This window comes from Nothoprocta perdicaria, unplaced genomic scaffold, assembly GCF_003342845.1.
Source record: "Nothoprocta perdicaria isolate Ctin4 unplaced genomic scaffold, notPer1 scaffold_3, whole genome shotgun sequence".
NCBI lineage: Eukaryota > Metazoa > Chordata > Aves > Tinamiformes > Tinamidae > Nothoprocta > Nothoprocta perdicaria.
Genome location: NW_020455532.1, coordinates 7,038,722 through 7,060,296, shown reverse-complemented (window position 1 = coordinate 7,060,296; position 21,575 = coordinate 7,038,722). Strand labels below are relative to the sequence as shown.

Below are 21,575 nucleotides of genomic sequence, written 5' to 3'. Positions count from 1 at the left end.
AGGTGTTTTTGCAGTACTCCAGAGTTTTTTCTATAGTGGTTATAAATTCCTCACTATTTGGCATAGCACTCAAACTATTTTTGAGAAATCCTCAGCACTTAGGATATCGGTATGGTATCAATCTACAAAAGCAGTACGCAACATGGATGAGGTCAAGCAAAACAAATTATTTTCTGCCATAAAAYTGTATGTGGAATTGACAGATTCCTGTTAAATATGCTACTTTATTGCACTAAGATACCTGAATARAGGTTGCATTCCTTTGGTTGCAGAAGAAGGACCCAAAGCAAACCATTTGTTTTCCCACACCATCTTCCCTCTTGCRCAACAGCGTAGCTGAAAGAATGCCTATTTCCCAATAGTAAATGCAATACTACAACTTAAGTGGGAAAAAATTTATTTTAAACATTGCAGAGTTGGAAATAAATACAGGAAATAGAGTGTGCTTTTGAAAGAAAAAAAATCTATCAAGTCTTAATCAGGCTGCAAACAGGAGAAAAAAAACATAGCCAAAAACTGCTTAAAATTGGCCACCATTTCAAAGGTCAAGGATTAGGCTGACTCATTATATTTATAACTAAATAAAACAAACATGAAGCTTGACACTCCTACAGAGCTCACAGAGAACTGCAACGGTAATGGACACAGTGGAGCCATACTACTATAAAACCAAAGTTGGGTATTTACAACATACATATTATACAAAAACATCTAGAACATTTAGGGAGAAATTCCTTCTCCATACAGCTGTAAGATACAAAACACACACTGGAGGGTTTGCTTGATTTTTTTTTATTTTTTTTTTAATTATCTACAGAACAGATTTACCTTTTAGTAGGGTTTAAAAAAAAAAATCTGTATTGCAAGAATTTTTCATCCAACCTGCATTTTTCCAATGTTTCTATCCTTGCTTATCATCATCACGGCTATCCATGGGGGCAGAAGACAAAGAGTTTGTAAAGTTCTTTATGGTCTTTTATCGATGCTCTGATCTGTAGGTGGGAAAAGTGTCCGTTCGATGAAGCTTCATTGGGCTAGAAACGTCTTCTCCAAGTCAGATGCAAAAAAAGAACAACACTAGTTAAGGTACAGTCCGCTACAAAAACACTACATATTGCAACTCTGAARTACAGATTACAGCCTTTTAATTACATCCACTATCTGCTCAAGCTGCTGCCATCTCAGAAATAATATGGAGACTTAGGCTTTCTTTCACAGCTCTTTAACAAAGAATTTTTTCAAGAAAATTAATTTTTAGGAGTTCCAACTTGGTATTTAAAATGAAAGCCACCCTTTATCTCACATTAGCCCCAGGTATTTTCCTGGCAGAAGATAGTGAAAAGAGCCCCAATTCAAATCCCATCAATTCTAACTGACATGGAAAACACTCCATACCTACAAAATTAGAATAGTGGTCAGTGAGTAAAATGCTGCAGTCTTTCCCGTTCTTTACATATATAAAATATAGATACACACACAGTATATATTATACAGCTCAGTATAGCAGTTACTTTATACAGATTGCTTCCTCTTATCCAAGAATAATCAAAGTATTTGGAGATTTTGGTGACCTAATGTAACTAGAAACTCTCAGGATATCACTGAAATAGTAGTCCTGACTGTGCTGAAAGCAGCAATAATTTCAGTCTCCTAATTGCAATGCTGCCTGTATGGGCTTATTTTTTGAAGGTCAGCATTTTTGAAAGACTTTCACCCATGCTCGTGGTTAGAATGTTCTAGAATCCTTATCTTCAATTTACCAAGCAAGCTATTTTCCTAACTATTCCTACACTTTTGCAACAATGCAGTCATCTTATAGCAGCTTAAGGCTGAAATATTAAAACAATATTAAAACAAAGGGCTCTATAGTAAGGCACAGTGATCGTGCCAGAGCGTTGCTAGCAGTCCTGTTCTTGTGTGTCACAGGCTGTCACCAGCAGGTCATCTTCCCATGCCCTAATTTACTGAACAGGATTAAACAAGTATGTCACTACTCCTGTTCTTCCAGGCTCCAAAACGGTTTAGATAGGGCTTTTTGTGTGTTGCCTGCCCCCTCTAGTGTCCAAAAAAAGGAAAAAAATATGATTAGCTTTATTTGCAAGTTGCTGAAAAGCAGGGTATAACTATAGAATACATCTATATATCTCAGGACTGGTTTCAATTTTTAAATCATAACTCATGATGCTTCACATTCTGATGGCTTGTCCCTAGCTTTATTTAAAAAGGTAAAATAAATGTCTAAGTGTTTTTTTTTTGAGGAAGTCCTACCCTGTGAAGGGAGAAGCATAAAAATAAGAGGGGAATAAGAGGCAGTGGGTTGCGGGGAAGTGCGAGTGAAAAGTGAGTGATGCTCATTTTTCTAACCCAGAATCTTTTAAAGTGGCTTTAAAAAAAAAAAAAAAACTGATAAAGCATGCACAAGACAGTCACATAAGGGCAGGAGGCACCAAGCCCCTGCTCCTCTGGCTCCTCTGCATTGGCAGACGCAGGTGATGCCAGCGTCAAGCACAGGGTAACACTTGGGCAGTGCTGCTGTTTCCGCTGCTTTGCTTCAGGAGATATAGAGCCCATTTTTGACGCCTGTTTTGAATCAAACAGGCATCTCCTCAGCAGAAAGAGGTCAGCGGGTGCTCCCACAGAGCTGGGTAGCGGTGCCCCGTCCCCCACCTCACACCCYGTTAGGTGCCCAGCTGTGTGCCCAGAAACGTGTCCCTCGGTGATCACCACAAGCAGAGGGTGCTGATGCTTCCAGGGGGCCCAGAGGAGAATCTCCTAGTCACCCACCGAGGTGGGATGTGCTCCCACCTCCATCAACCATAGACAGCCACTGGCAACTTGCTTATTGCACACCAGTGAGTTGAGACAGTGCCAGCTCGTGCCTCTAGCCATCACGTACGCGCGGCAGTGCCAGCGTGTGCACTGTGACACCAGGCACACACCGAGCGTGTCCCGCGGCCCGTGCCTACCTTTGAGGCCGTACAGCTGGCCGGTGCTGCGCTGCCGCGTGATGTGCTGCCARTAGGCACTGCGGGGCAAGGGCACCATGGCACTCAGGGACACGGCCCGCTCGCTCATTTTCACCTGCAGCTGCAGAGCCAGAAAACAAGGCGAAGGAGACAGTCGTATTCGTGGTAAATTTTCCAAGAACAGCAAGAACTTGCCTGCAAGAACTTCTAGCACACTAATCATGGTGTCTTCTCCCTGCCCTGTCTGCCCACCTTCCAAGGATGTGACTAGGGTGGAGATTGGGATGCTGGGCACACACCGCCAGGTGCTGGTACCCACCAAATAAACAATGCTGCCCACAAAATAAACAAAGAAAAAAAAAGTTAACATAACCTTGCATTTAATTTTTCAAATATATAGCAATAACTTTTTATAAAAGAATAAGCTTTTTACATTTTACTTCTGTAGAACCTGAATCTTACAGAACTCTCAGGATAGAGTGAAAATAAAAAGGTCAAGCAAGCATGAGATGAGGCAGAGATAAGGGCTATCTTTGAAGAGAGCCATTGGAAAGTTATTTAGATGCAAGCATCCCCTCTCAGCCTCCTCTCTCTACTGTGGACATGGTGTCCGTGATCCAGAAGTAAGACAAAACAAAAAGATAAATAAACCAYGCGAACTCTTGCTCTTCACACACCCACCTCCAGTCAGCAAGATGTGAATCACTCTGCACAATGCAACTTGCCACCTACATGGTACCATGTACTTATTACAGTTCCTTCGATAAAGCCTGAATAGGACTTGCAATATTACCACACATTTCAGCACCATGGAAACAAACAACTAAGGAACTATTACTGGAAACAAAGAAAATAAATAGAAAAATATTTTTTTWAAAAAAATCAGCAGAGTGAGTCTGACATTTTCCAACCGTAGATTGTATTTTGGTGGCTCCATATAATGGTGAGCTGAATGGTAAGCAAAGGGAGCGGGACAGTTCAGCTGATTGGAGAGCAAAAAGCAATAGCATATCTGGGGAGAAAGAGAGAAACCGCTAGGAAAAGCACATTAGACAGACACAGAAGAGGCCCAGACATACACTGCCCCTCCTGAACCGAACCAGGGGAGGGGAAAACAATCTGAAAACCACAGCTAGCAAAAAGAATTAGTATGTTGCATCTTGAATACACAAGGACTTCATCTCCACACCTCAGACCACGTGCACAGGAAGTTCTAACGATGGATGATTTCATCTCATAATTAACATACTGTATCTCCATAGCAACCAAGAACACAGACATAACTTGATAATGACCTGGCTTTATTCTACCTAGGCTCTTGGTGTTGAAAAGCAGCTCAGGAACAGCTGGAATTGATATGCTGGAAGATGTCTGAAAGACAGGCAAGTGGAGCACAGGAGAGGACATCCAACTCCATGTATCATTACCATAACAAGTAATTTGCTAATAAGAAGATAACTAATCCACAGCCTCTCACCACCTCCCCTGGAARAAGGGGAAGAGATGAAAGCTCAAAAAAGAGAAGGTCTAGATTGCCAAAGGGCTGAACTGTGGTTCCCTCCTTGTTCGATAGGGATTAAATTAAGTCCTCAAAATAAAAGAAATAGCAGAAGGAAAGAAACAGTAAAACACAACACGAAGCCACCCCTCAAAACCACCGAGTGACCTAYGGGAGAGGGAATGGATCAGCAGCCAGCCCAGGGAATCAGTGTCATTGGAGTAGGAGGTCCACAGGGTGCTTAAAACAACATAAAATAAGTCACAACAATCAAGTCTCAGCCGATCGATTCTTATAACAACTAGATAACCAGGGTTTCATGAACACATGTCTATAATTTGGATAGCTATTTCCATTGCATTGCCTGGCAGTGCAAAAGTGAAAAGGAGGAAGCAGTTGAATAAGATTAGTGTTACCGAATGATCAGAAAGGCCTAAGTGGAGCCAGCTCTTTCTATGCTTTCCATCTCCTACTTTCTCCTTTTATTTATCTTTTCTGTAAATGATAGCTCAAGCTTCACTAACATGAAACTCACACAGGATAAATAAATTTCAAGCGACAAAAACATGATGCAGCTCAGACAACGGAGCATGAATCACAAGTATCTACAACGAACTTTTTACTCCAGTGCTCAAGCCGAAGAAAAATGCAAGGGAAATAAATCACTCTGAATGATGAAAATGCAGCTTACAACATATTTTGCAATCAGCRAAATGAGGCATCTGATTTCTGTACTGATACAAAGATCCTCTGCTTTAGATCATTCAGCTCTAAATCCGAACACCCTTGTACCCTAGAAAAAGGGCCAGGTCTGGCCGAGTATTTCAGAATCAAAACATTTTTATAACAGGCTGGGGAAACCCATATTCATATATAGGCTCATCTGAAACAATTATATTTACTACTAAATTATGTGACTTTCAGTTAGACRGGAATACCTTCTTATCCCCAGCATAGCACTCTATGTCCTATAAAATGAGATTTAGGGGTTATGCCTGGACATGGTGTTCATGACAAAGCTTTTAGTAATTGTACAGCTGCTCTCTGTAGAAATCAACAGAAACTGTGCATCTCTTGAGCATATTAGTACCTACAAGACAGAAATTTTACAGCATTTCATCTGTAAAGAGTATTCATCAAAGTAAAGTTACTATCATTTGGATGTGAAAACACCAGAGAYGAGGTAGCCCAAACGCCTTTTTACTTCAGGAGAACGTTGGTAATGAATTCCTGCCTTTTTTTTGTTGTTATTGTTAGTTTCTGTGGGTTTGGTTTTCTGTTGTTTTTTTTTCGTGGGTGTTTCTTGTCTCATTTGCGAGTGTTTATCCTCAACAAGCTAGTCTCATCTAATACTGATGRGCTAGAAATATTCTTTCTTTGTGAGCTGATGACCTACACTAGGTTATTTACAATCAGTAATTAAATTARGCTGATAAGTAACTACATTATCTGCCTCAAATCAGATATTTTAACTACTTTTAATTAAAAATTGCCTTCACTAATTAGATTTTTTTGTTGGTAGCATTAGATGGTATTTTACTTGAGAAGGTAAAAACACCCATGCTCCTGGCTGCAGAGCTTACTTGCTAGTTCCAAGGTTTTTGAAAAGAAACAGAAAGCAAGCAAACTGCCAGGCTCTTCCTAACCAATCTGGAAATGCCTAGAAAAAAATTACATGTTCTAAACGCACCCAGAGCAGAGTTTTATTCCTCACACTAACCTAAAATTAGTGATTCGGCCTTATAAAGCCAYAGAGCTCTCCCACAGAAGCAACAACAGTAGCTAGAGATTAGCAGCATAGGATAAACTGGAAATGCATATAGTCACATTAGTCTTTCTTGTTGAAAAGAAAAAAAAATACATGAACCACAGCACCTAGAAGCAGACTTGAGTTTTCGTTTTTAAGAGCAGCTATTTTGCCATTTCAGTTATCCCACCTGTTCTACAAGCTACAACRGAATTGCCCATTTGTCTGGATGCTCAGCTGAACTACCTTGTTCCACAAAACTGCTCTGGATACCTGGAAACACTTTCCTTTCTACCACTCCTCCACCTCTTATTTACTTCCAATTGGACTAATTCATTCCATCCATTCTCATCTTTTGAATTACCAAAATATTAATGGCATTTTCTATTCTATGCCTTCTACGTCCTCCAGCATTATGTATCATTAGAACTTATCCCTGAAGCCAACGTGTTAGAAGAATTACTGAAAGGATAAGAGCAGAACTTGCATTTACAATAAGAACATACGACACAAGCCTTGTTACACAAGTTATATAAACCTATTATTATTGCCCAGAATGGAAATGTTCACAGGCAGGCTCTTGGAACAGCTGCTCACTGTGAACATTTTACACCTTCTAGGAAGTTTGCCATCCTCAGGATACAAACTCCATCCCAGGATTCACAGGAATGACAACACAGAGTGGTCCCACAGGACAAACAAAATACTCCTTTTCACCTCAAAGTTTTCATGAAAGGAAAAAAAAAAAAAAAAGGTAAGTTAAAAGAGCTTGACCCATTTAGGTATAGGTGCCGTCTAAATACCTTCCTCGTTCCGGAGATCCCAGACTGTTTCAATCTGTATGCTAGTTCTGCATCTTATAGTCCTACATTTGCTAAMAGTTGCAAGGGTCACAAAAGAAGAGTAAGACACAAGAAGCGTGTGCTGTGGAAAGGAGACATGCACTGGGAGGGCAGAAACATCTTGTTTCTCCCCCACTCACAGTTTAATTAGAACCATATGACTCTTTCCAAATCATCCTTGAAGTATAAGCATCAATTAACAAACAGCAAACTGAGCATTAGCCACAACATTTTGCAAATAAATTGATGAGAAATGCTTCCAGACTCATGATGCTGATTAATTAAGGGAATCTAATGAGAATGGCAAATGTGCTCTGACAAGATCTGATGATCTCTTCTGTATCATCTAATACTTACTGAAGGTTTTGAAAAAACAAAACAAAACAATAAAAAGGACTAAGGAAATAATATTTCTCCTGTTCTTTTGAATCTTGATAAGCAAATCCCAGCTACATATGGCTCTGAATACTACATTCAAGCAGAAGCAAGTGAATAAGAAAAACAAATCACACCACTTACTATCTCTGAATCAAAAGGTAAAAATTATATTGAAGAAATATATTGCTCTCTGGTGMCAAGAGCAAGATAACAAGTGTAGCTAGCAGCCGTACCATTGAATTTTTCACACTCTGCAGCAGGCGCTCGTGTTGCTCTGCTATGGCCAGAGCGGCCGCGTGCACCTTCTGATAGATTGCTTCCCCTTCTCTTGTCTGAAAGATGAATAGTCCTTCCCCTGTGTCACACATCCTGCCAAAGCGAGAACAGACAGCATCCAAAGGTGAGTTTTTCCCTTGTTCACGGTGATCTTTAAAGCTCAGTTTCAAGACCCTGCTGCAGAAGCGCTATCATGCAGGTAGTAATAAAAGCCAATAAAAGGTTGTTGAAATACAGAACAAAGTTATCTACAAGTCGTTATACCTCAGTCCTTGCAACTCCAGCCTAGTCTTATTATTGTAATCCACCTTGGTGCATCTTTTGTCAAACTGAGGCACTAATCTTTTTACTCTAGAGAGAATACATTCAAGACCCAAAGTTTAGATTTAGACTGTTCATTAGATTTAGACTATGTGCCAAACTGCTCTATCTTCTCCGCCTTGCAGGCTTTTAAACACTGCCTGTAACGAGCCCTAGTAGCTACCTTTAAGAAGCTGTATGTTGTGCTTGTGTAGAAGTACTGGAAAGGGAAAAAATAACTCCTTTCCTTCATGTATTTTAAATGGCCAAGTTAAAATTTATTAAACCACAGAAATTTGTACATAAGAGCAATGAGAAAGTTGTTCTACTGATTTTCCATAYTAGTTAATTGGCACAAGCTTCCTCTAGGACTTGTGGGAAACTGTTCTAGTTTTATCGGTGTACAGCAAAGCATCCATTTCAGCAAAAGTAAAAAACTTTACTGGAGTTTACAAGGGACATATTAATACTGAGGGAGRGGATGTAAAGCAAGAACAGAACCCTGCTTCCACATTGAAAATTACACTATTTCCAGACTTTTCTAGCACTCACAATTGTGTTGTTTTATCATCATGACTTATGTGTGATCACTTAAGTGGTGTCTGTGTACATAGACACAGAAACAAAACTTTTTTCACAAATAAGTAAATCCTGTAATTGTAGGGAAGATGGACATTTAAATGCCCCCTCTTGAACACAAGTTCTCCCAATAACTCCATCTCTTCTCCCCCTTTCATCCACCCACAGGCTCCTGCTTGAATACAAGCTGTAACATGGGATTAYCCCCTTTATTTGCTTTCATTTTATATTTGTTTTCACTATTTTATACTTTCATAAAGGGTGCAGAGTAGCCTCTGCCTGAGGAATATCTGCTCCATGCTCAGCACCCAACACCACCATGGAAAGCAACGTACTGTAGCAACACACCTACCTCCCTGCTTCAAATGTGAACCAAGAGGGGTCCCGTCCATAGCGTCGGAGGGCACTTAATGGCCAAGAGATGAGTTTTATTCTGGGATTCTGGATGTCCCAAAGACAGATATTCTCAAATGTTATCTGCAAGGTACATTCCCCATGCACATCTAAATTAGGGGATGGCATCAAATACACATTGAATCTCTCTGGGAGAAAAACAAAAGGTTAGTCTAAAATCCCTGCTCATTAAATGCACAAATCATTAAAGGAATTTCCTATTTTTCACCTCTATTATGAGATTTTATTTCCACTTTGAACCATTAATCCAAGAGCAAACATTCAGCTCCTTCCACTAACTCAATGCCTGGGGCAGTCAAACTGCTACACACGAAGGGCTTCAAAAGATTTGTGCATGCATTGAGATACGGAAAGGAATTGCACCATCATAATCCTGACCTTTGCAAGCAATTAATAAAACTGTGTGCATGAATAAATACACTGCAAACACATTTGCGCATGTAATTAATTTATTTGCATAGGAATGTGAAGTAGCCTTGGGCTCATGATTTGCATGCAATTACTATTATTTATTATTTGCATTACAATATTGCTYAAGAGCCTCAGTCACAGACTGAAACTGTTGTAGCATATCCCATACAACAAAAACACACAACAGAAAGTCCCTATCCTCAAGGATAGAGAAAAAGTGCTATTCCAAAATATTTCTAAAATCCATAGTATGAACACTATACTTATCTCCAACTGTAACAAAGAAAATAGCTTTAAAAAAAGTGCCTCAAAAAAAATTTTTTTTTTTTACACCAACTTACTTCTAGTTTTAGTATCACAGTTCAAAAACTTCAAAATAATACACTCAATAAGCATTTAAAAGTCAACATTTTATGTACCTACCACTCTGCTCCCTTTCCACTCCAGATGCCAACAAGTCAGGTTCTCCAAGGCTAATGTCATTAATTCGTGTTCCAAGACACTCCATCTGCAACACCTTGCACCACTCATCCGCCTCAAGTTCTGTATAAATGCCCAGAAAATCTGTGTGTAGGTATAATACATTTATAATTTCACAATTAATGCCCCCATGTTTTCTCATGTACTTTGCCATTTTACCCACCTGACTCACAAGCAAAGGTTTTGGATGTGTCATCACTGAAATAAATCCCAACAGCATGCTTCTTCGTGCCTTTTGGCAGTCGCAATATGTTCTTCACATTATTGAGCTCTGTGACCTGAAAAAACATGATTTGGAGTTCTGATTAGGGTCTTAAAAATACATTATTGCCTGCAGAAGGAGGGAAAATAATTATGCCAAGCGCAGACTGCAGGGAGCAAGCGAGTACAAGAACGTGTACTTAAAACAAGAGACAACCCACTTGAAGACTATGGGTGACAAAGCAGCCGCATCCTCCAGTTCAATCCCTTCAGCGTAACCTATCCAAAGAGGATTTAAACCCAGAGGCTGGTAAAAGAATCAGTGCTTGCACCGGTTCAGAAATACCTAGATTAAAAATACTTGGAAAAATAAGTAAAAGTATTTGGAAAAAAAAAATGATGTTGCAGAAGCAAATAAAGGTTAAATGCCTCTAACAAATTCGCACATTTGGAGAAGCAAGTTGTAATGCAGTTTTTGACATGAGGGAAAAAAAAAAAAAAAAGAAATTTTTCACCTTTGTTACACGCTCTTTTTTAAGCTATTTTTAATGAAAAGTTGAAGATTTGCAAAAATGATCCACTTATCTAATAAAAACACTGGCTAAAAAGTTATGGTTTTTAATAGATATCCAAATGCTTTGAAATTTCACAAAATCAATTCAGGGTTTTAGACAGGCTTCTGTTGCTTGGGTGGCAATAAAAATCATTGTAAAAATATCTTTCCTTCCAAAACCTGAACATGAATTTTATTTTACATATAGCTTCAGTAAATACATACTGCAGACACATTGTATCACTTTAGTGTCATTTTTTTCACCCTCATGCCCATAAATAACATCTTTAAACATGTTATTATTTGATTCTTTTTAATAATTAGGTGAATAACCAACAGGTACCTTCATTCCTATGGTCCCATTGGTGGCACCAACCACAGCCTTTTTGGAACAGCCTTGTACCAAGCTGTATTAACTCTAAATAGAGGAATGCGGCAATTGTGTTAGCTGGCAAATTAAGAAACTACAAAGAGTAATCAACATGGCAAAAGTAGCAGCATTCCTGCAGAGCACCTTGGCTTTCACCAGGACACACATTTCATCTCCAAGGCTTTTCATCCTAAGTCATTTTCTTCTAAACATGTTATTGCCCATTCCCTTTAGAATGGAGACTTTGGAGCAAGATCCAAAGGTACCAAAAACGTAATCTCACTGAACTGAAGGGACAATGAGCAATTAGTGGGCAATCTCATTAAAAAAAATGATAATAATAAAGGAAATGAGCAGCAGAGCCCATGTCTGGAAGCTCAATCTGCAGTAGGAGACAGAAGGAAGTACCAAAATGAAAGGAACATCCCTCAGGGAACACACAAGCCCTCTGCCAGAGCTGCCAAGTTTAGAAACCAGGGTTTTATAGCCTCCAGGTTCAAGATTTTACATGTAGAAACTGAGCGTTCCTAATTGTGCTTAAGTTTGCATGAACATTTCTTACTCTTCCAGGAGGTCCTGTGATAGAGGCACATTCCCTAGCGCTAGGCACTGAAAATCTCTTTGCTAAATAGGAGGAATCTGTCGTAACACATTCTCACCACACTCAGCACATGACTGGTCAAGCACTAATGGCCAGCTGCCAAGTTTAACTCTCATTCTTCTCGTGTGCCACAAAATTATTCAAAAAAAAAAAAAAAAGAAAAAAAAAGCGTTAGACTTTTTCATTCAGGTCACAGCTACCCTGACATTTATACTGAACACATTTACATTTACTGCATGTTAATGAAATTGAGACCAATGATGAAGCACGTACCTAAGCAAGTTCAAGTTAACAGCAGCAGAATTCAGCCATACATTTTGATAATGAATTATTCATCTAGGATTTGTTCCAACAAAAGAGCTCATTTCTCAAAGCCAAGCATTTAACACTGCTACTGCTGAAAAACACAGCAGTTCTCCAGAGTGATGGATCCTGCACCGCAGCAGGGTTTACACGAGGTCAGGAGAGGTTTGCACTGCTCAGCAAACTGCCTCTCCTGGCTCACACCAAGCGCAGAGCTCAGTTCCCCCATCCTAAAGCCCAACATATTTCCCACTTCTTTTTCCATGTAAGTGAGGACAACTTATGTTTGAATCACATTTCCGTGGATATTTAGTTATTTGCACAAAACTCAAGGAGAAARGAATCATAGTTGTTGGGTGACTTGACATCAAGACAGCATAAAACTTCTTCATTTCCCTTTTGAAATGCCCAAGTGCAGAAACATGGGCAAAAATTATACAACTGGCTTGTTGGAGCTAGGAACAGCAGTATTTTTTTCTTTCTTATTATCAGTTCTTCTCAAAAAAGCTATGAAATACTTCCCTGCAGCAATCTTAAAGACAGAGAAATGTATCCCAAGAGCAATTTTATAAGGTGCAGCTCATGCTTGAAATCCCAAAGATATTCCCCTCCTGAACAGAAAATTTGTTTTCATTTGATTACGCYTTCTCCTACATTTACTCTTTATTAGGGTACTCCTCCTAACCACAGCGCATTATGAAGTAAACAAAACAGATTATTTATCTCATCTGTTACAATGGTCTATTTTGCTTTGCTTAGATGTCAACCAAAAAAAAAAAAAAAAATTCATTTTTACAGGAGAAACCTCTCCCTCTCTCAACATGGSAACACAGAATAAAGATGCAGAGCACAAGAGTCACCAGCATTACAAAAAGTGGAGCTCAGAATGATCAGCTTTTCTCTAGGTSCACGGGTTGGGTACACAGCGAAGACAGGAAGGAAGGGAATATGACAGGAACATATAGCTAACAATGCTCAAGGCAGTTACAGCCCTCGCCTGTGGGCTGTATATGGGGACAAAGGAGGGGACMCAGAAAAGTGGTCTGAAAAAGTGCCCACATTGCAGAAACATGAAGTCCCTCTGTGCAAGATCCAGTTTTAGCAAAGAAATTGCTCCTGTTGCCGAGGCTCAACAGCACACCTGTGTTCCTGCGGGAAAAACTGTTCAGCGATCACGTGCTATTTGCCCTGYTGTCACCCAGCAAGATGCCTCAAAATACTGTCATTATCCCGTGTGCCCAAATCGCCTTCCCGTTGCTTGCACTTATGCAACAGATGGTTCAGAGTGTCTGGCACATACGCGCTGAATTAACACCAGAAGCAGCAAGCTGCAAAAAGCCCCTCTCCTGCGCTCTTGGAAAGAGCTCAGAACAACCACCGAGCACCTGCAAGGATCTCAGAGTCCGTTTTTTTCCTTGCATTTTTGCAGCAGTTCTCCTCCCGCCCAAGTCTTGGAATTAAGTGTTTTTGTGCTTGGTTTAATTCCTTAATCTAGGACAAATAAGAGTATATAATAATCTGTTTATAAATTTAATTCTAAGAAGAACTCAAAGGATACACTCCTAAGGCAGTTTTTAACAGTGAAATAATAGAAAAATGTTATCTTGTCTAGCWATTAAAGACATTTTCCTTTGCACATTTCTCTCTTACTTTCAGGCCTCCTTTTTGTTAAGGTGACAAACTATATAAYTGAGACGCATTACACTAGATGAAAATCTATAATACATTGCTGAACTACTATGGTAAGAGCTCAGGACAAGAACAGGGATTAAGCATTAATTTCTCAACTGACATTACAAGCAGGCAGAGCTTCACCCTGACCAGATATGCCCAGGCAAAGATTCTTCTATCTCAATGCCAGCGTATTCGCTACAAGAAAAAAGAAATACAATGCCAATGAAGAGTGTACCAAAAAAATAGCTCTCAAATCCTTTTGAATCACATATAATTCTTAAATATCAGTACACACTTTCAGTATAGTACACATGGAATATTTATCTACACAACTGCCACTCTCTGTGACTTGCAAATATCCAGTATTTGGATCTCAAAGACTTCATCTTCTGCCTTTGATAAGGCACTGAAGACTATGGTGTGGCCACAGGCAGGAATCACTTCTGTCGCTGTTGCTATTTCAGCTCACTTAGGCTTCTGCAATTTGCTATTACGCGTTGAAGTATGCAAACACTGGAAAAGGAGTAGGGGAAAAATAAATAAATAAGCAAGCCAAGAAGAATTACCAGATCGAGATTCACTTTTTACTCAATCCAGAAACAGCCCCTCAAGACGCCTGGGTGCCAAAGCTGGCTCCAGAGCCACAACCCTGTGCTTCACGTCAATCCTTGGGTCCCTCTCACTGCCCAAACGTCATGTCCATGTCCCACAGGTTTGCCATGAGCCTCGAAACACAACATTGCAATGAAGACATCAAGCATCCTGAAAGGTTACTTTAATTCTTTTAAAGACCCACACCAGACATTTTATTCATAGTAAATGATACTATTCATTAAAATAAATGTCTAACAGTCAGAGATTAGCAGAGTGGTCATACTTTAAACATTTAATTTGCTACCAACACAGTTTTGCATTAGCAAGCCTGGAAAACAATTACAAATTACACAATTCAATTTTCCAAATGGATTATTCCGTAACTAGACAGAAAGACCGTTTAAATTACTCCTGCTGTTTCAAGGCAAGATTAATACAATCGGATTAAAACTTAGATCCCCTGAAGGAATCTGTATATTCCTGTCAGCAGTACGCAATTAGCTGGTCTTAGATTGGAATATTAATGATTCTTCTGGTACATTATATAGTCAAAAACCCTTTAGAGAAACGATTTCTCCCCAATATTATTTTGTTAAAGCATATGGTAATTTGTAGATGATTATTTATTTATATTTACCAAATGAAAGCTAGACAGCTACCTGAGCAGCAATTTTCTGTCCAGATTTTGTAGCCTGGATCCTAATAATTTCTCTTTCCCTTGTGGGACCAAAGGAATTAAGTGGGCAATTTGCATTGTGAATACAAATTTCTAGTGTACTTCATAAGCTACAGATGACTGTTCTCAGATGACTTGTGTCTTTGTAGAAAACAAAAAACCTAAATACTAACTAACCAAATCCTTAGTATAATAACCTTCTTATGTTTTAAAAAATACAATTAGGGAGCATTTATAAGTCAATATTATTAAAAATGTATTTATTTTTATTCTTTTAAATTTCTCTAGACAGTGACTTTGCTACGGAGAAGTCTCTAGCTATGGATTACATGTACAGAAAGAGTACTTTTAMCTGAAAGTAACATTCGCACTTCAATTCATCATACCAAGAGAGGGGGAAAAAAAAAAAAAAACCCACACCCCCAACACTTCATTGAARGAAGAAGGTGCTTTTGAAGACAACTTTGCTGCATTCACTATCTTTTCCCATGCTCTGCATTTCTGTGATGAATTTAAACTTTCCCGAGATAGATGAGGTGAACAGGGACCCCTCAGTTTTCTCAATCCAAAGCTGTTCTCACCAGAGCTGGAGAACGAGGATTCAGAACTCATCCAGGAGATCAGTGACCACCTTTCTGAAACATCAGGAAGCTCTAAGGAAGGTTTTCTACCACAGCATCATTTATCAGGCTGCACCACATTTGTCCTTAGGTTCACTAGCAGAAACTTTTGACAGTGACACTTGACAYGCTAACAGGACTGACTGGTCTTCTCATTTATACAATTAACCTCACTGTCACACTGCAAGAAAGTGACAAATTAGAATAGTCACAAAAAGACTACACATCTCCAAGCCATTCCTACAACACCTGGCCAGGTGCATACAGATGAAGGGAGCAGCTATTCCTCCATGGGTTCTAAAGTACTCAGGCCCACACATATGATATATATATATATACACACACACACAGAAAAAATGTCTAGAAGCTGTTAGATGAAGTCTCTGCCATATTAAGTTGTTCTTTAATTATCAGCCACAGCTTTTAAAAGCAGCAGCTCAAGTATACAGCAGTGTCACATGGTTCTTTTTTAACACCTCGTTGCATAACACTGTTAGAAGTATTTGCATCATTCACCACCTCTGAATTTCACACATTTACAAAGCTTAGTTAAGAGAAGATGAAAATCACTTTTATCCACATGTTCTCTCTTTGTGAGTTAACACATTTTTGCCAAGAAGTGCTATTTAATATTCAACTTCCTCTCAGTTATGTTCAGTAAAAATAAGCAGAACCTGTCAACTTTTAGAGTCATTCACTGCAGAACTAGGGAAGAGCCTCAGTTTGCATCTCAGTGAAGCACTGGGGATGCTGCAGAGCCCCGTTGCCAAAYAGTAACAGCACTGAGGTGAATGGCAGCCCACCAACCCCAATAATTGGGCTTAAACAACTCGAATCACAATACTTCACTGCATCAGTTACAGAGCTTGCAGAGAGCAATGACAGATGCAAAGAACGAACACTGACGACAACGTGAGAATCAGSTCCCACAGATGAATATCCTGCTGCCAAGTTATCTGCAGGCTCACCTGCAATAGCCAGAATGATACAGTGTCAGAAAGATCTCTCCATTTTATACAGGTGGATTATAAGCTTTCTGCTAGAAACCATGATTTTGCATGCCTTATTTTAGTTTGACATACCCAAGACCTGCTACTTTTGAAAATTCCTCAAGTTTGGACAGACTATTTCTGAGTATAATTCAGTACAAATAGCCACAGGGTTTTAGGACCAATCAATTACAAATTGTGGCATGTAGGCAGATTAATCCAAGAATTCAGATCCAGTATTCCCTCCAGATCTCCTCCTAAATGTGTCAAAGTGAATATAAGCATAGATCAGCCTCAAGCTGAGCTGTGCTTGCTGATTCCCAGGAATTTATGCACATAACTCCTAAYGTAACGTATAAAGCTTTTGCCAACAATGATTATAAATTAGCATGTTTTATTTTCATCTCCATGCCCAGGAGAATAATATGTGTAAATTCTCAGATGAATATGAACAACATACAAAATTTCAGTAAAGCTATTAGAAGGAAAGGTATATTCTTTAAAAAATTGTGAATTTAGCAAAGATTTCACATCATCACTCCAAGAAAAATTTGCAAGTACAAAAAGATTCATGTTGCCCTCCATTTCTGCAAGTCTCTAGTGTCCTCCCACAGATGCAAAATCCTAGCAAAATAGCAACTTGTCTCAAGTATCCAACCTTCTAAATTCATGCCATGTTACCTCGGACAGTTATTATTCTAATTATGACTAAAAGTAACCATTCTGAAGTATTTCAGGTCTGATCTAAAGCAAAAAGGATTAGGCTCAAGAAAGGAAAAGACTTGTTCTATAAAAATATTAGAGACATGTTCCACTAGCTTAGCAAGATATACTAGCAGTAAAGCATAAGAGGTAAGAGATGCCTCTACAATTCCAAGTGAAGAAACATGCAAGTGAGTTTAGTACTTTGAGAACAAATAAAGTTCAAATTTTCAGCCCAAGCAATACATGGCAACTTAGTTTTTATTTTSCATTGTATGTAAAAACAAATTTTGAGAAACAAGCATATAATCAATTCTTACCTTGTGATAGCATCTAAAGTAAGCAGCACGCTCATCTGAGAACTTCTCCAGCCTCTTYGGCCCTTTGCTTGAAGCTTTTTTGAACACCAACCAGCATCTCTGGTAAATCTAGAGACAGAAGAGAGTAAACTTGGCATCTCCAATGGCTTGAATATCTCTAGTATTTGSATGTAAGTTAGCCTCATAAATCAGCTTTTGCTCCAGAGCTACAACTAAAGGCTCTTGGTAGCTTGAACTCAAAAAAGTCAGGCTAACAGTTAGATACAACCCATTTCCTTTAAATTATGATAGTGGTAGAGATTTTTATGCAGACAGAATGATTGCATAAAAGATTATAGAAAGAAAAAGACAATCAGTATGCTTGCAAATATAGGATTTCTAGGAAATAGCTTTCTTCGAGTAACATACTTTCCATTTTAATTAACTTGATATTGATATGATTCTAATTTTGCATGCATAAGGCAGATACAAAGAAAACTGGAGCAGGCAGGTAGGAATAGGGTTTCTACTAGACAAGCAGAAAAGATAGAACCGTACATGCCCATATAGGCAGATATCAATACAAAAACATTACTGGGTAACAGAAAAGCCACATCGTTTAACCACAGAACCAAAGGCCATTCTGACCACTGGAATTGTGCGTTCAGGGTCTGCCTCATATGTGGGCACTCACATTCCTGGCCCACTTGCCTGCAAAAGCATCTGGCACACTAACAGGCTCTTTGGATGCCAGGGAGCAGCTGAATCCATCAAAACTTTCATCCAAATTTCCAGTTTCCTGGCCACTCAACAGCATGTTCTGTTAAATACAAAAGCTTAAATTGAATTGTTCGAGAATTACTAAGCCCTGACCAAAATGAAACCTTACAATCAAAAAAAAAAAAAAAAAAATTTCAAGTATGCACCAACTTATACTGAGAAAGTTCTGCCTCTGTCTGTGAATCCTGGTTGCTGAGCCTAGGTTACCTCATCAGATTCCACATGAAAAGTWTTCCAAAACCTCCTGAGAGTCTCCCGTGTGATTATTCAGTCTTCTTGCTTTTCAAAAAAGTTGCATTTTTAACTTGAAGCATTAAAGGTCCATAGAGGGGAACAGAATCCTTTTGCAATGCATTAGGTATTACACAGTATGCCCTAGGACAAGCACAACCACAAAATGGGAACATATATGAGACATTTGGGCACAGAAGCACCTCAGGCCAGRAGGTAACTCAAAGCTGTAGCCACACTCTTGACCTCAGCAGCACRCAGACAGGTAGGGGCAGAGCAGGAGAATGATATCCTAAACTAATAAGAAAATACAGAGTTTTGCTCCGCCTCTGATTGAGTACAAATCCAAGTTATTTGTACATTTGGAAGGGTGATTACCCTTCCAAAAACCATCAGGCACTACTGACATCAGGCTCCATTTGAGCACAATGGTGCCATTGGGATTTTATTGCCTCCAAAATAAATACTGCACTTGAAGTTCTGGTTCGGGGGAGAAAAGAGGAAAGAACAAAAAGGCCTCTCAAATTTGGAATACTTCATTATACTGGCACCACTAGCTGAAGATCATTCAGACTGAAGCTTCTGAGAAGAAAGGAAGGTGCATTATTCATCACAACCTGAAAAAAAATGGAGGAAGGATAGTCAGGTCATAAAGGTTCCTTCTCTGAACTTCCTTCTCCATTTCAGTTAATCAGCTTGTCCTATGGAATCCCCAGGCTAATGATCAGCACATTAGTTTTCTGCATGGTCTGTTTAAGGAGCTCCACTACTTATTTTGTCCTAGACTGAACAATGAACACACAAATCGCACTTCTACATAAGTGAGGCCGAAGCTTATCTCCCCACAAAAACATACCCTGCTGCTCATAGCAGAGTTCATGGAAAACAAGCTTCTTTTCTGCATCTAAGTAATGGCATTCTCATCAGAAGATGTATTCCTCCACAGCTGATTAACAAGGACCTACAAAAACCTGTAGCAATGTCAGATTTAGTAGCTCCTGTTTCGCAGCACTGCAAGCCCAGTCAATGCACAGAAGAGAATGTGAGACCCAAGAACAGAGAGCTAATCACTGAGCCTGTATGAGCTACACATAGAGCAAGTAATTAGGTCTTTGATGTCATCGTGATGTAGTGTGTGTCTGAGATGTCAATATTTCGCAAGCAGAAGATAACACATTAATTGTTTACACTGATGCTGCTGTCAAAACAGTTCTAACAAGAACCAGCCCCTAATGCTCCTAGGTGTCTATTCAGTCAGGAATATTTAGCTCACTTATTCCTCAAATCAACATTTTCTACGCTGCTCCATGAATAGGAATTAGTTGAAAGCGCTGCTGTAATTACTTCCACCCCAAGCACTGACAATGATTAGATAAGCCAAAGAGCAAATCAGGATCTGATGTGCTGCAGAGAGAAGAGCAATAGCTGTTGTTTGCATAACACCTCCTAAAACTTTCAAAGCACTCAATGCAAGACCTTCCGAGAAGCCTAACCCCAAATTTAATTATCATACAAAATAGCATCTACTTCCTGGAATCTCCTCTGAAAAATTTCAGCTTCTAATAGCCCATCAAGCAAGCAACACCATAAAAGTCGAGGGAAACAACAACGTGACCGTACAAAACGGATCATCTGAAAGCCAGCAAGGTGATCCAACATGCATGTCCAAGGTCATGTCATATCAGTCCATTCTATCTTYGGCTGTTAAGATCAGCTGATGCAAGTCATTACCACAACTGAAGTTGAAGAAGCAACTTCAAAGGAGTTATGCAMTGTGAGTATTTGGATCACTGCCTCTCCATTCTACATCTTCCAAACCGGTCAGGATTCCTCAGCTATTCCAACCGCTTCTCCTGAGGCTGGAAATGCACTGCAAGGCAAGGAGCTATTATTCTCATCTGTAATAAGCCATCAAAGCCATCACCTATCTTTGTATAGTGAAAACATTTCCCTCTGACTTTTTTGGGTTTCGTGGTTCAGATGGTTTGAAATACTCTTGCAGGACAGCCAAACCAGAGCCTTGCTGTTTTCCATGACTGCCCGAATCCTGGACCTACTGTAAAATCAGACACGGGCAAAGAAGAACACCACATCAGGCCTTATCACCTCCAAAGTGATCAAAAAGAGCTAGATTTCAAAGGCCCGAAAATCTTATTCTTTACTACGTGAAAATTCTGCACAGAACACACAAGTCCAAGTGATAAAAATCAGAATTTACAGTTCAGCTCAAGCTGATTTTTCTCCACTCCTCTATATTTGGGTTAAAAAACTAATCTAAAAAGAATGTCCAGAAAAATATCAAACATAGTTTAGAAATTTGGGAGGTAAGGCTGGTTTTTGTATGKTAGGTCAGTGGAAGGGCTAGGCAGGAGGCAGGGCAGCATTAAAACTAAGCCATATTTCCTCATGTAATTTTTTAAAAATAGACAAGCCAGCTTATTCCATTTAAGGACTAAAGGACCTCATCTTGTACTTGTTTGTCATTTAACACAGATAAAGAGAAGTCAAGGATAATAGCACAAAGTATAATTTAGCAAATTTGTCTTGCCAACAACAAGCAAGATTTTAGGGAAACTTGAACCATTTTATTGTGTTGTTTTTCTGCTCTCTGCCCTAAAACTAAACAAACAAAAATATACAGTGACATTCATTTATTGGGAGTGTTGTCAAATAAACTGCAAATTTGTCTTTCTAAAAGCAGTAAATGAAAATACTATCACAGAGCTTGGGATGACATTCACAAAGTCTGGGCTGCTGCCAAAACCTTGACTTCTGCAGTTATGAGAACCCAGTGGACAAGTCAGTAACATAAGCAATTTCTCACAGGATGTTCTCTACCTTTTTTTATGTAATAAAAAAAAAAAGCACAATAACTTTAGTTGCTTTAGTTCAAGCTGTACTAGAAATTTGTTTAAAGTGATTTAAAAAGTACATAAGTAGATTAGTTCACTGGCTTCACAAAATAAACAGCAAAGTTGTCCACATGTTGTCTGTAAAGATATAGCTGTACTTGGCAACAGAACAATTTTAGTTTCCCAGAATATCCATTTAACATTAGTGTTATGAGCAAGTGATATTGCATTATTCATTG

General features: G+C 39.1%; 1 protein-coding gene across 4 annotated transcripts in view; it reads right to left on the bottom strand.

Moving 5' to 3' along the window:
• Nucleotides 1-570: 570 nt before the first annotated feature.
• DOK5 (docking protein 5) overlaps nucleotides 571-21,575 on the bottom strand; it is a 31,834-nt gene continuing 10,829 nt past the window's right edge. The window contains exons 2-8 of one of the 4 annotated variants that reach the window (XM_026042223.1): nucleotides 17,495-17,602; nucleotides 10,055-10,169; nucleotides 9,835-9,975; nucleotides 8,939-9,128; nucleotides 7,665-7,800; nucleotides 2,967-3,087; nucleotides 571-1,047 (exon numbers count right to left, since the gene is read on the bottom strand). In XM_026042223.1, the coding sequence (XP_025898008.1) occupies nucleotides 977-1,047; nucleotides 2,967-3,087; nucleotides 7,665-7,800; nucleotides 8,939-9,128; nucleotides 9,835-9,975; nucleotides 10,055-10,169; nucleotides 17,495-17,602 (882 nt within the window). In that variant the 3' untranslated portion in view covers nucleotides 571-976. The remainder of the gene's footprint in view (nucleotides 1,048-2,966; nucleotides 3,088-7,664; nucleotides 7,801-8,938; nucleotides 9,129-9,834; nucleotides 9,976-10,054; nucleotides 10,170-17,494; nucleotides 17,603-21,575) is intronic. The other 3 variants (XM_026042224.1, XM_026042226.1, XM_026042227.1) reach the window with 3 other exon arrangements.